The sequence below is a fragment of the Peromyscus eremicus genome, chromosome 1 (genome assembly GCF_949786415.1).
Source record: "Peromyscus eremicus chromosome 1, PerEre_H2_v1, whole genome shotgun sequence".
NCBI lineage: Eukaryota > Metazoa > Chordata > Mammalia > Rodentia > Cricetidae > Peromyscus > Peromyscus eremicus.
In genome coordinates, this window is record NC_081416.1 from 28,574,310 (window position 1) to 28,589,632 (window position 15,323).

A 15,323-nucleotide genomic window follows, 5' to 3' on the forward strand; every position below is an offset into this window, starting at 1 on the left:
AGAAAGGCGGTTAGTGGGGGAATGCCAGAAACTTGAAAAATGCCATGGTTGTGCTTTCTCAAGATGGTGTTGATGTTATATTTGGTCCTTAACTGATATTTGTCCCACCACAAATATTTATCAGTGACTATTCGCTGAGACCCTTGTGTCACTTTGGTGATGTGGCAACTTTCACTGAAATTTTAAAGGCTCCTAAGTGATCCTCTCTTACAAATTTCTTCCATGATAAGAATGAAGGAGAAATGCAATGTAAATAAGAAATCTTCAAAAGACCTAGGAAGAAGCATGGGGCTGCACAACACAACAAAAGTAGACATTTTTGTGAAGGCTTTCTGTCTTTTCTTCATTATGTAGGCAACAAATTAGCCTAATTTATATCTCACCCATTTAACCCTACTCTGAACAAAAAAAAAAAAATAGAAATCACAATGCTTGGTTACAAAGAATCTGAATTCACATCGAAATTTGGAGTGTGTTAATAAAACTCCTAAGCTGGGGGTGTTTTGGGGGATATTTTCCAAGTTTGAGGCCTTTTTTATTTTCCACCAACCTGTGGCAGATGTCCATTTTGGTTCATATGTCACTGGAAATGTTTCTACTTCTTCTTGCAGTTCCCAGTACTTTGCCACTGGCCTTTAGAACAGCTTTGTTGGCTGGTGACTGCTTTGTGGCTGAAGTCTGGGGTCATGAAAGCACATCGTACATCTCCCAGCTTCCTGAATTTACACTGGGGCTGTCTCTTGCTTCCTCACCCATATTCAGTACAGTTGGATTTCTTATGAGTCTCACAAAAAAACAGTACTTGATATTTCCAGTATGCAGACAGGCAGTGATCATGAATGGTGATTGGGAGTGATTTGATCACTGTCAGACACATGAGAAAAGTCATCATTCAGTTTCAGGATTCTGAAGGAACCATGGCTCTTCCTAATCTACACTGAGTCTAGAAAAGAATTTTTGGATGATCCAAAGGAAAAAAATTTTCACCATGCCCCAGAAATGTATTCTCTCAGGTGTTTCTAATATAAGCTTCCAAATGAAGTGCTGTATCTCTTTAAATAAAAAACTGACAAATGAGAACTTTGTTGATGCATATGTATTTCTAAAGTCAAAATTATATCAATAAGTATTCATTTTAAACACTAGAAAACTGTGTATGAAAGAAGAAAGGATTTTGGAATGCATGTAGATAATTCTTTCAATCTTTTTCCATTATGGAAATCATCTCATTGTAGACCTCTTGAGGAGCATTCATTGCCCAGATAAAGTCAAGATGATTGTAAGGAAGAACCTCTTTATGGTAAATCAGGTTGGGGAGTTTGGGAAGCAGCATGTCAACATCTCGGGGATCAGCCAGGATGTCATGGCCACCATTCCACACTGCAATTGGCACAGTCATGGCTGACACATCATATTCAGGAGGCGTTTTCTAAAACATAACAGGTAAAAGAAGTGAAGTTGAGGCAACCATACTTCAGACAGAACCAGGGTCAATTGTGTACTAGTTCCAAATGAATTCTCATGATTGCGTCAAGAAAATCACCATGGCCCACAGAGTAAAATGAACACATCATAGCTTGGGTCAATGTTTCTCAACTCCTAATAGGTCGGTCAATCACCTAGGACTCTCGTTAAAATGAAGACTGACTCAGCAGCTCTGGGAGGAAAGGCAGTGATCTCACACTCAACAGTGATGCTGATGCTGCTGGTTCTAAACCATGATCTAAATGGTTGGGCTTTAGATGACAGTTCATACCAACTAAAAACCTAGTTTTCAGTTCAGTTGAAGGAAGAGGATTTAACTAGATTCTTATGTGTGTATGTGGGATGGGTACATGCAAACCATTGTGTACATGTAGAGGTTAGAGTATAGCTTTCATGTTGTCCTTCCTATCCATCATCTCCTGGTGGATATACCAAGCCAGCTGGCCAATAACCTCCTGGTAATTCTCCTGTCTCTGCCTCCCTCCTAATAGGGGCACCCTGAAGTGATTACAAACTGGGCTTACATAGCAAACACTTCACCCACTGATCCATCACCTCAGCAAAGTTTTGACTAGATTATGACTGCGGCAGATTGAAAATCAGGGTTATTTATCTACCACTTGTGGAGAAAAATTGGGGAGGTTTAAATAAGAAGAGTGGGTGACAAACTAACATTGGGGACTTACCTCACTGAAAATTAGCCAACGGTAACCTGAGAGCAAAGGGTTACAGATATCCTTTTACATCCTGTCAATAATTTCCTACTCTGTGAATTATTATGCAAATTTGTATTGACCCCCAATTACACCAACTCCAGGCTCTGAATCCTTTGTACCATAGCATGTGTGAGGATTACAAGGCATCTTCATGCTCAAAACAGTGTCTGTCTTTGACCTGAAATCACACCACCTTTTTCTTTTATGTGGAAATGTGTTTCATAAAACCATTCATTTGGCTGTCCAAAGGGAGAGGCTGATATATGAGAAAAACCACTTAATCTCATGAATGGCCACAACTGTTAACTTATTTCAGCCCATTCCACTTCAGAAAGTATGTATTGTGGAGAGGCTGGCTTGTAAAGCTGGGCTGTGCAAAGACTATGCTGTTAATTTGTGGAAAGTTTTTGAATGGGACCTGACTTTACTCTGAGGGTCCATTTCCAGAGCATGGTAGTTGGATGATAGGAACCTGGGTAGCAGCATTACTTTGAAAAACGGATACTCAATTATCATACTTTTCTTTCCCAACTTTTATGTCTCTGTCTTTTAAATTGTGAGCAATTTGAATCTCAAGAAACTTACCTGATTGTAGTGTAATAGGTTCTGGGATGGGCTTCCCCAGTTAAAGGCTTGAAATTTCTTAGATCTGGCAACCTAATGAAATATAAAGATAACAATTAAATAAAAAATTAGAAGGAATTAAAATTAATTAGGTAAAAACCTCTCATAACCTACTTGAAATCAATTCAACCTCCCAATATCTCATTTTCAATTTTTGTAATTATTGAGAATATATTTTCTTGTTCTAAATAATTACTAACCATCTAGGATATGTGATGTTCAATACAGAGCATATGTGAATGGAAATTCAGGTTTGTTTCAATTTTTTTGCATGGCAAATTATAAAAGTAATTATTTCTTTGTTACTCAAAGCACGTGTTTTCATAAGACTTTCATGCACATGGGTTAATAGTCATTTTTGTAGGTTGACATATATAAAGAATTGCCTGTCAGGAAAATCTTAAGAATGTGCTTTAGGTTAAGTATAAAGGTTCAATGTCACAAAATGAATGTTAACAACACTGAAATAATGATACCTGGGCCCAGTGGAGGATGTCTTGAACAGATGTTCCTGCTGGATTATGTCCTAGATACACATCGAAGCGACTCTAGAAATCAAACACACACATATACACATAGGCTTAGATATATTTGGTTTCTGAAAAGTAACCATCACTATGAGGCCAGAAAGTTTTATCTAATTTCCGAACTTAAATTCTCAACTTTCTATTTAGTATCAGAGTGCAAGATATTAAATATTATACACGAGTTCCTTGCTTTGCATGATTTTAATATATATTTAATAATTGTACACATACACACACATATATATGATAGCTATTGTATATATTTAATTATAGTATTTTATCTGGTCTCTAAATCACTTTGCTCAGACCTGTTAGTGTTCTGAAGTTCCATTCCCAAATTGTGTAGGCCAATTGAATAAGGGGTCTTAGACTGTGGAGTAAGTCAACTGTCATCAAAGAGACTGAGATTTCCCTCCATATAAACAGCATGAGGAAGACAAGAGCTCTACTTTTGTTTGTTCTCTGCATCCTTATTTTACTGTTATCTTTCTCTGAAGACTCCTACAGATATAACACAAGAATCAATCTGGGTTTTGTTGTTGTTGTTTTTTGTTTGTTTGTTTGTTTGTTTTTGGTGGAATAAGGACAGGTTGCTCTGCTACCTTCCTCATCCATAATGAGAAATAGCCTCAAATTGAAAAGAAGAAGGAGTCCCTTACCACCATAAAAGGAACATAAAGGAAAAACATAAACAAATGTAGATGCACTTATCCAGCCATAGATGGATCACTGGTCCTGAGAAAGACAACTGAAATTCTTTAGTCTCCATGGAGATAGTAGCTGAGTTTCACTACTATGTTCTCAATGAGTACAGAAATTAGTATACTACATTTTCACAATAAAATTAATTTTTTAGGAGTTCAAAGATATAAATTAGGATAGCCCTGAAATTCCAGCTACTTGGAGGCTGAGTCAAGAAGATGTCTGGTTAAAGGCCTGCCTTGGCTTTAGAATGACTGGGAAACTTAGCAAGATCCTATCTCCCCCAAAAAATTCTATTTAAAAAATACTGACAATATACTTCAGTGGTAGAACCTGGTCCTAAAATTCCTAAGTTCTACCCTTAGTACCACAAAGCAAAATCAAAGAAAGCAAAAACCAGCAGAAGTATGTGTATGTGGAATAGTAATGTATGTGTGTATGTAGAATAGTAATGTATGTGTGTACGCTATGATCATTGTTATGTGCTTTATGTTATAGTCTATCTGTATTAAATATTTCAGCTAATTTGAACTTTAGAATAGTGTGTGAGTGTGTGCGTGTATGTGTGTGTGTGTAAACCAATACAGGAGTTTAAATCAGTTCCGAAAGTAGGATGTAAATTAGGCTGATATGAATCCATATGTTTATGGACCTCATGATATTGGATTTTCTCATGAAATTTTTAGAACTCCAACTCAGAGAATAAAAATGCAGGTCAAGATATGGATAAGCTGTCACACAGCTTCCCTGAAATGAGTTTCACAAAATCAATGGATGTAACCAGCAGTATTAAAAGCATCCATGACATTGATTTGATGACTATGCATTGTTCTTCAGCAGAGCCTGCCCAATAAGGTCCATTCCCTTCTGTCACAGAAGGTAAATGCCATGCCAGCCAACAGTTTTGAATGGGAACCAGAGATAAAATTGGAATGAGCTTTGTGATTTCTCTGAGGTCTACTGTAGTGCTGTGGGCACAATTGTAAGATGACTCTTAGCTCTTGTGAAATACCATGTCTAAGTGATGATAAAGCAGTCAAAAGCATTTGGAAAGAGTTTCTTGAATGGAGGTCACAATGCATACACACCACATTCAAGTTCTGCCTGTCAAATCCACATATGATGAATAAAGCATTACTGCAGAGACGATCTAGCAGCTCCCGGGAGCACACTTCAGTACCGAGAAATTGATCAAAGAAGTTGTGTGGCATGAATATTTTGTCACCAAATATCATCTGAAAAATAAAAGCATCATTAGAACATGACAGCAGCCAAGCTGTAGAAAGCCTACTTAATTGATGAAGCCACTCATTCATGTGTGATTATACTTGTATTTTTGTTCAGTTTTATAAGTTGTTTTAGGAGTTTCCTGTTCTTTAGACCTGTATCACCATGTACAAACAGATCAAAGACATAAGTGTGAAGCCTAAAACAGTGAAACTTCTAGAAGAAAGCATAGACAGTACCATATATGATGTAGGTATAGTGAAGGATGTTCTGAAGGAGATTTAGCCTAAGAAGGCCAACACTTGACAAGTGGGATCTCATAAAACTAAAAAGCTTCTGCACAGCTAAAGAAAGAACCTTTTGGCTATCCTGGGTTTTTTGTTTTTCCATATGAAGTTGAGTATTATTCTTTCCAGGTCTGTGAAGAATTGTGTTGGTATTTTGATGGGGATTGCATTGAATCTGTAGATTGCTTTTGGTAAGATTGCCATTTTTACTATGTTAGTTCTGCCTATCCATGAGCATGGGAGAGCTTTCCATTTTCTGACACCTTCTTCAATTTCTTTTTTTCAGGGACTTAAAGTTCTTGTCATATAGGTCTTTCACTTGCTTGGTTAGTGTTACCCCAAGGTATTTTATGTCATTTGTGGCTATAGTATAGGGTGATGTATCTCTGATTTCCTTCTCCGCTTCTTTGTCTATTGTATATAGGAGGGCTACTGATTTTTTTGAGTTGATCTTGTATCCTGCTATGTTGCTGAAGGTGTTTATAAGCTGTATCAGTTCCTTGGTGGAATCTTTGGGGTTGCTCATGTATACTATCATGTCATCTGCAATGAGTCGGCTGTTTGAAACCTGGGGCCTATGCAGGGTTGCTTGGCTCGGCCTGGGAGGAGGGGACTGGACCTACCTGGACTGAGTCTACCAGGTTGATCTCAGTCTGCGGGGAAGGCTTTGCCCTGGAGAAGATGGGAATGGGGGGCGGGCTGGGGGGAAGGTGAGGGGGGCGGGAGGGGGGAGAACAAGGGATTCCGTGGCTGATATGTAGAACTGAATTGTATTGCAAAATAAAAATTAAAAAAAAAAAAAGAAAGAACCAACTAGGCAAAGAGGAAGCCACAGAATGGAAAATAATCTTTGCTAGTTATACCTCTGCCAAAGAATTAATATCCAGAGCATATAAAGGACAACAAAACAAAAAAGCAACCCATTAAAAAAATGGACCTAGAACCCGAAGAGAGTTCTCAAAATTAAACAAACAAATAAACAAACAAACAAAACATGGTAGCTAAAAAATACCTCAAAAAATGTTAGTTGTCTCTAACAATTAGAGAAAAGCAAATCAAAACAACTTTGAGATTTCATCTTACCCCAGTCAGAATGGCAAAGACCAACAAAACAACACACAACAATTGCTGAGAGGAGTGTAGGGAAGCCCCACACTCCCTGCTGAGAGCATTGCAAACTTGTGAAGCCACTCAGGAAATCACTGTGGAGAATCTCAACAAGCTAAAAATAAATCTACCTCTCTATACCACTCATTGGCATGTACACAGAGGACTCCACATCATACTCTAGAGACACTTGCTCAACCATGTTCATTGCTGCTGTATTCACAGTAGCTAAGAAGTGGAAACAATCTGAATGTCCTTCAGCTGATGAATGGATAATAAAAAAGCAAAGCACATACAATATGGACTACTATTTAACTGTAAAGAAAAAAGAAATCGTGTAATTTGCAGTACATAGATAGAACTAGAAAAGACCATATTGCGTGAGGTAACCCAAACTCAGAAAGACAAATGTCCCGTGTTCTCTTTCTTCGAGGCTCCTAGCTCCAAATCTTTAGATATGTTAGTACATATCCTAGAGCAACAATGAAACCAGGAAAGTAAAATGCGGCCATTGCCAGGGTGGGGAAGTTGGGGAACAGTAAAGATAGGAATATTAGGGTACAAGTGATCTGATTGAGGCAATGAGATAAAGAATGGGCTCTAATTAAGGAGGAGAATGGAGATAATTACAGAAGAAGGGGAAGGAGGGTAAAATAACATCAGCAATGTCTGAAAAACGTCATGAGGAATTTTACTATTAACTATCAACCAAAAAATTACAACACATGAAACTTTTTATATAAATATATATAGAGAGAGCTTAAGTGAAAATTTCTCATTTGGACTGATAACACTCTCTCCAAGAGCCAAAGGCCTTCTAACAAAAACCCCAACAACAAGCATGAGAAGCTCTCATTTGATTGGTTGAAGTTGTTGATCAGGATTGTCCAAGAGACTTCCAAAACATTACAGACTATTGCTATTGCCCTTGGTTGCCCACCACAGGTGGAAAGTAAGATCCTACTATTGAAAACATCATGCGATTCAGACATAGGACCCAGAGACCCCTGAGCTGGAACTGACTGAAATGCCTCCTCCCGGAGAAGTAGCTTTCATGGTCCCAGAAGGCATCATGCAAACTTCCAAAGGAGGGAGCAACTAACAGTTCTAATCAGCTATGACATCTATGAACCACAACAATGACCAGCATGGTGAGATAACCCTAAGGATGCAGTAGTCACACACATACCATGATGGTAACGAACAGCTCTCTAATTGGACTTAAGACCCACTCAACAAAAGCAAATCATTCGGATACAAGAAAGCTATCTCGCTCCCCAGACATAGTAAAGTCATGGATTTTGGAGGACCTATAACTACCACTTTGCTAAACCAGCATAATCCCTAACTACATTCTAAATATTTTGCCTTTATGCCCACAGGTAAGTGTAGTCCTCACTTACCTCATAAAGGAAACTTCTCTTTGCAACAGGCAAGAGATCATTACAGAAAACTACAATCAGTCAAAATGCAGAGTTGTGCAGCCAAATCTCAACTGATACATCTACCATACAATCCCACACCTAAGATTCAGAGAACTGTGGAAGAGGGCAGAAGGACTGTAAGAGCCAGATTGCCAGAGAGTTTGCTGTGACACTCTGGATCCTTGTCATGCCAGAAGCTACATCCACAAAGTCTCACCAGCATGACTCCTAAACACGAGCTGAACAAGGATGACACCATGAGACATGCTAATGTGGACAGGAGGAAAGACTATGAGGTCTCAACCCTACACAAAGAACTACAGGCAACTAAGAAAAGCTGATAACTAGAGAGGTAGCCTTTCCTAGGGAAGCAGAAACCAATTGTTTATCCGATTCCAAATGGTCATCCCTGAAAAATATATATACAAATATCACTATATAGATTGAACAGGTTATAATAGGAATATATAGGTATGTGAATGTGTGTATTTGCGTGTTGCAACAGTTAATGAAAAAAGAGGCCATGAATTTGAAAGAGATCAAGGAGGGATATGTGGAAGTGTTTGGAGAGAGAAAAGGGAAGGGGGAAATGATGTTATAATATTCTCAAAAATAAAATAAAATATTCATTATGTGTGTGGGGGGATGGAGGGGTACATATGTGCCATAGAAGGTGTGTGGAGATTAGAGGACAACTCATGGGAATCTGTCATTCTCTCTCCCACCACGTGTGTCCCAGTACTTGGACTTAGGTTGTCATACGTGGCAGCAATGTACTCATTGAGCTATTTTACCCCGTCTTTCTCTCATTTAATTCTCGCAATGAAATTGTGAAATGGAAAGAGCAGATATAACATTCAGTGTGTATTACTGAGTTGAGAACTTTATAGCCTCTTGGAGCAAGTAGAAGACACAATGAATTATAAGTCAGCCGGAGTAATAAAGATTATGGAATCAAACCATGAAATAACATGGCACACTGTCATAATTACATATCAACATGTGTGATTTGAGTAATAAATTATGAGATCAGGAGGAAAAATTGGGGACTCAGAGAGATATCTCTAGGAAAATCTTTAGACTCAGTTGTGTTGAGGTTTGAGACATTTTGCTTTCTCAATTTTATACCCAAGGAAACATGGCTAGGAAATAGTGTTTCAGACTAATTAGTACTAGATTATACCCGCAATTCTATTTCATGCCTGTGATTTAATGTCTAAATGCCTTCTCCTTTCAGTTTCTCTGTTCTTGCTACCTGATAATCTGAACATAAGTGGGAAATAAGAGGCTCAGTGCAGCAGGAAATGGTCGCAGTCATCTCAACGCTTCAGGTTTTGCATAAAAGCTTTGTTAATACATTTGACTGTAGGCAGTGTTTTTGGCTTTATGTGTGCATGCTAATTTAGAGTGAAAGTGAATGGTCAATACAATACTAAAGAGAAAGGTATAATTACTGTACTATTTTATAGCCTCAGACTGAACCATTCTTATAAAGGAAATTGTGCAAATGTGCAGGTGTGTCTGCATGTGTTGGCTTAAGTGCAAGAAAAGTAGGGCATTAAACATTTGAATAGGAAAGTGCTATTATTTCATTCCTATATGTACCTGTTCAACAGGCACTGAATATTTATGGTCTATTCAAGTCCATACTACTATCCTATGAAATTTCCATTTCTTGGGACAAGAGTTCTCAGGCAAACCAAGAGCCTTTAATTGGAGGTTACACACTATTTTCTTTGTTTATTTGTTGATTTCTTTGCTTTATTTTTTCCTTCCCTTCTCTCCCTTCTTTTCCTCCTCTTCCAAGTTTCTATGGCCCTACCTAATTATGCTTTTAATTATGCTAATATGCTTTTAACACCCCATTTCCTATTGCGGAGGTGGAACTGCTACGTTGACACATGTGTGTAGAGTGCTTGCACAGTGGAACACCCCTGAAAAAGCAAAACACTTATGGCATTGACAACCCACCCTATGCTGATCAAAACCAAAAGAATAAATGGGGATCTCAGAGGCAAGAGGGGATCAACACATTTTAACACCGTGAGAGAGATAATATAAACACATACAATTTAGTTTGAGGATATGAATATGTTCATCCCTGAGGAACACAGATTTACTTTGTTCACTTTGAAATCCAATGGCAACTGGATACCTTAAGTAGAATAACATACCTTGAAAAGAAATGTAGGGATAACTGAAAGCTTTTTCAAAGGGCTTTGTGCGTATGTCACAGTAGCAACTGGAGCTAATGCATAAAATGTCTTGATTCTTTTCGCCAGTTCAGGCATGGTAGAAAAGGCAATAAAACCTGAAATAGAACAGACCATCAGTAAAGAAGGTGTGTGCATGTGTGTGCTGTTCTGTTTTCACAAGTGTGATATTATTTTGGACTTGCTAAAATGCCATATGAAGCAAGCTGTGAAACTGGCACATTAGTTTTTTGAGATAGTGTAAGTTAGCGATGGCACTTTAAATATCCACTAATGAACAAGAATCAAGAAGTTCAGTCTTCAGTTAACTCAAGATAGAGGCAGAGTGGAGTAATTCACTGTCAACGCAAGCGGTCTTACTTATCTTGATAATTTGTAAGGAAACTGTTGCATTACATCTCAATTCAATAATTTTATAACCTGTTAGTGACAAAACACTAAGTTATATTAAGTGTGTGCCACAGAAAGTTAATGATATAAGCCCCCTACACCAGGCACAGTTATTGGCAGATGCCAGCAATCTCAACACTCCGGAGGCTGAGTCAAGAGGGTCAGGAGTTTGAAGTCAGCCTGAGCTATACAGGACAGCCTTGTTTCAAAAAACCACCAACAGCAACAACAAAGATGCCTATGATTTCTAGGAAGGTAATTCCAACAACTACCTCTCAGACTTCGTTTCACATAGCTTTTGTTAAGTAGGAAACACATCCTCCTTTTGGATTCCAGAATTCTGGGCTGCCCTTCCACATCAGTATGACTACCTCTGACTTTGTTTCCTCTATCACAGAACTCTCATCTTGTAAATGAAGGAATAACTCAAGCATATGCTAAGACCTCGCCTCTTCTTTATGATTTCCTTTTTACTGATATTAAAGGCTGATGTCCTTACAGTATTTAAAGAACCCTGAACACTGTTTTTCCAAGCTGCTGCAATGTCATCACACTCTGTTTCTCTCTCATTGTCTCTTACTCTGACTCATTCCCATAATGAACAGTGTCACTGCTGTTCCCTGAACTTGTTATTCATCTTTGGATATATTTGCTGTTCTCCCTCCTTAGAACATCAGGCTACCATGCATGCACATGACTCTTCTAAGTCTTTACTCAAAGGGTGTTTGCAGGATTTCTCTGTTGAAAATACCTTCAAAAGCCCTCTGAAACTCCCTAAAATCCTCCATGAGGTATATTTCCCATAGCATTACCATGGTTTGTTGAACTCTATGGTACTTGTAATCTGTTACTTTTCTGCCCCCTCTCCCATTTAAGTAATATAAAGGCAGAGATTTTAATTTATCTTCTTTGGTATACTATTTGGGCAAATGATCTGGTTTCCATTTAAAAAAATGATGAAATGAAAAGAACAAATTTAACTAGAAAGCTGGAACAGGCTGCCTTGAGAGTCGGGTGACTTGGACTGGTATTGGAGCCATTCTATTGGACTATGGATGAAGACTCACGTCGCTTGCTTGAGTTCTTTATTCCACTGCTTGATTTGTCCATCTCCAGTCCTTATATCACTGGATTGCAGTGGATATTGCATTTTATAAAGTTGCAAAGCAGTGGCTATGCTGCTGGGCAGTGGAATAGGAACTGCGTCCAGGCTCAATGTTCTTACTCACCAATGGTGGTGCCCTGAGAATGACCAACGTAGTGCAACTTCTCTTGTCCAGTTTTCTGTACAATGAAGTCTATTGTGGCTGGAAGGTCATATTTAGCCATTTCATCGAAGCTGTAAGAAAGAAGAACATCAAAAAAATGTATTTTCTTGTTAGAGTTTCTAAAACTCAAGAGTATTTATTGAGAAAACTCTATTTCTACTTGAGAAATAGAAAAACTAGACACTTTAATTATTGCCAGTTATAAACCCTTAGTCAGTGTCAGGTGCCTCTGGTGGGGGGTTGCTTCTAAGCAAAGGTCATATTTTTCAAACAATGCATAATAAATGGCTGCAATCAAATCTAAACAAGATAGTATCTATGAGTGGGAATTATTTTCATACCTGAAATGGGATAGCAGATTTAATAAGCGCTCGTATTCTATATTAAAACTCCATCTGAGTCCCATCCCTGTAATACATTCTTCTCAAATCACCCAGAGTGATAGACAAATGAGAACTTGAACAATTTTTAGTGGCCTCTCGCAGTGCACAGAATGAACTTCAACACCCTCTCCACACCCAGTCCTTGTCAACATCACTAGTGCTGTCTTGTGTCACTGTCTCCCTCTTACTCGCTACACCAGGTACACGTGGGCTTCCTATCAGCTCTCAGAACCATTGACACACTCTTGTACCTCAGCAACATCAGCCAGATGCTCTTCTGACCTCCAAGAGTAGGGCACAAGAAGGAGTTGGGTACCTTTGATAACTTCCCTGTGCCCGAACTTTGGGCTTTTGATACTGATGCAGGTTACTATCCCTCCTTCCAGTTCTGACACCTTCTCAGTCTGTTGGCTTCTCTCCATGGACCTTTCTAGGCACAGGGAGTTGCCTTGCATCCTCCCTTTGGCCGTGTTGTTAATTTTATTTGGAAAAGCATTTTTAAGCATCTCTTGATCTTGAGTATGGAGATAATAGCAAACTCGAAGGAAAACTACTCTAGAAGTGAGGTATATAGAAGATTCAAATGTTGGTTTAGAATGACATGGATTTTCACCTCCTACCTAGAGTGTAGTCGGCTGGGATGGGAAATTGACAACGGCCCTGCTTGTAGAGCCCAAATACATGCCCATTTTGAATTATCCTCTTTCTTTACCTGAAAGCCCAGAATTGAACGGAGTCTGGAGAGTAATATAAATTTTTCCTGGACCATGTGTTCCCTCGGCTGTTCCCCAGCCACACATCATAGCCAGCGTCTGCCAAAATGAAGGCCAGGCTGTTGTTGGGCAGATTTGCGATCCAGTTTGTGGCTGATGCGAGCAAACCATGCTGCAAAAACACCACAGGTCTGTGGCCTAGGGAAGAAGATTATTCAAATATTATGAACTTATTCTTTATGGTAGATAGACATGTGGTCAGAATTAAGTATGTTCACTTTGTTGAGGTTGTATTTGACATCTAATTATCTTTTTCTCAAGCTTGTTTCATGTGCCAAAATTGATTAAATTGTATATCTTATTTATTTATTTATTTATTTATTTATTTATTTATTTATTTATTTATTATTTCTATGTATTTATGTAAACCTGTATGAGTTTATATGTGCCACATATTTGCAGGAGTCTTCAGTGACCAGAAGATGGCATCTGAACTCCTGGAATAGGAGTTAGAGACAGTTGTGAGCAGCCAGCATGTGGCTTCTGAGAATTGAAGCCAAGTCCTATGTAAGAGCAGCTAGGGTTCTTAACCACTGAACAATCGCTCTGGTGAATACTATATTTTTATTTATTGCATTCATATTTATCAACACAGGACCTTGTATATGCTAGGCAAATGTACTGCTAGCTATATCCTCATGTCATATTGTATATATGAAATATGCTCACTGTGTTATATGCCATTTATATATAAATAAACATATTACAAGGATTGTCTAAGGAAATTTTTTTTGTAATGAGAAAAAGAAATGAAAATTTAACAATATCATCAAAATAAAATGACCTTTATCTGTTTAGGAAATAGACTTCTTGCTACCTTCCCCTCTACAATACAAGCTGGTTAACTCTTTTCATGCACTGGGATTCAGCTTACTTACTATGTTGAAAGAAATGGTCCCTGATTTCTTTCTTTCTTTTTTTTTTAACATTTTATAAAATCTTTATTGATAAATAATTCACATAGTATGAAATTGAAGACAGCAATATTCTAAAATAGAATGTGGTGATGGTCCCTGATTTCTTTAGCTGGGTTAGAAGCCTTTAATAGTCTGTATATAACAACAGGAATGCATTTTTATCATGATCACTTTCTCATTCCTCTGCCTCATTGCCTTGATTGCTATCTATTTAAGATTGGAAATACAATGTTGTGTTGCATTTACAGAGTGATCAGGACTTATTTTACCCTTAGAAAGGTTGGGAAAAAGAAGTAGAAAAAGATAGGGGATATATGGAGAGATGGAGGAAGGAAAGGGGAAAAGGTAAGGAAGAAAAGAGAGACAGTGAGGGAATGGAGGAAGTTTGTACCTAAATTCTCTGAATTTTTCTTCCCATAAGGAATTCTGTAGATCCCCAGAATGTAGCCATCTTCAGTAACAACTTCATACTCTTCACTAGGATATCCCCAGTAATTTATCATCTGGCTCTGAGAAGGAAAATTAAAAAAAAAAACTTTTATGTTTTAACTAATTTAAAATGCATCTAACAGATTTTTTAAATGAATTTTAACTAAAAGTTAAAATTGCACTAAAAGTGTAGACCCATTGTGACTCTAATTCCAGTAATATCCCTCAGTAACTCACAATATTCATGTTCGCTTCAGGGCTTTCAGGAGCCAGTTTTCCCAGTAAGCCATGTGTCCCTCCAAATGTAGATATCACACTTGTTACTGCCAACAGCAGCCACATCTTGGTCTGCCCTGAAACAAAAGGATAAGCTATATTGTGGTTAACCCACAGTGCTTCCATAACGTTCAGTGTTTGTGACTATTTTACTTCCAAGAGATGTATAGGGATGATTGAGTTCGATTATAGTCTGTTGAGCAAAACCTGGGAGATTATCAGTAGCTTGGGGGTCCAGCCTCCAGCTACCACCAGGGTATGCAAAAGAATCCACGAAGGCAGCAAGAGTTTAAGAAAAAAAAATCATCTACCTGAGGGCTAGACTTTTTCTATTTGAGGGTATTTAGAAATTAGTTTCTATCTATCTGAGGGGTAAAAGAAGAAAACACATGCTTTCTGATGGTAACTTACCCTTTTCCATCTAAAAAAATTTCTTTTTCTGAAAATCTGTCTCCACAAGATACATTCCACATTATTACATTCTCCATACAGCCAAGTTACATTTCACACTGTTACATTCTCCATAAATTCTCCACACAGCCAAGTACCTCTTTTGCACAGTTATATCTACACAT

General features: G+C 38.1%; 1 protein-coding gene across 1 annotated transcript; it reads right to left on the reverse strand.

The window, feature by feature from the left end:
- Positions 1-1,081: 1,081 nt before the first annotated feature.
- Positions 1,082-14,823, reverse strand: LOC131896566 (gastric triacylglycerol lipase). The gene is made up of 9 exons (XM_059247288.1): positions 14,710-14,823; positions 14,435-14,552; positions 13,066-13,264; positions 11,932-12,041; positions 10,274-10,410; positions 5,143-5,289; positions 3,302-3,373; positions 2,787-2,858; positions 1,082-1,429 (listed from the first exon to the last, which is right to left on the reverse strand). Exons 1-9 carry the CDS (start codon positions 14,812-14,814, stop codon positions 1,199-1,201), a joined length of 1,191 nt encoding a protein of 396 aa, XP_059103271.1. The 5' UTR covers positions 14,815-14,823; the 3' UTR covers positions 1,082-1,198.
- Between the last annotated feature and the right edge of the window lie 500 nt (positions 14,824-15,323).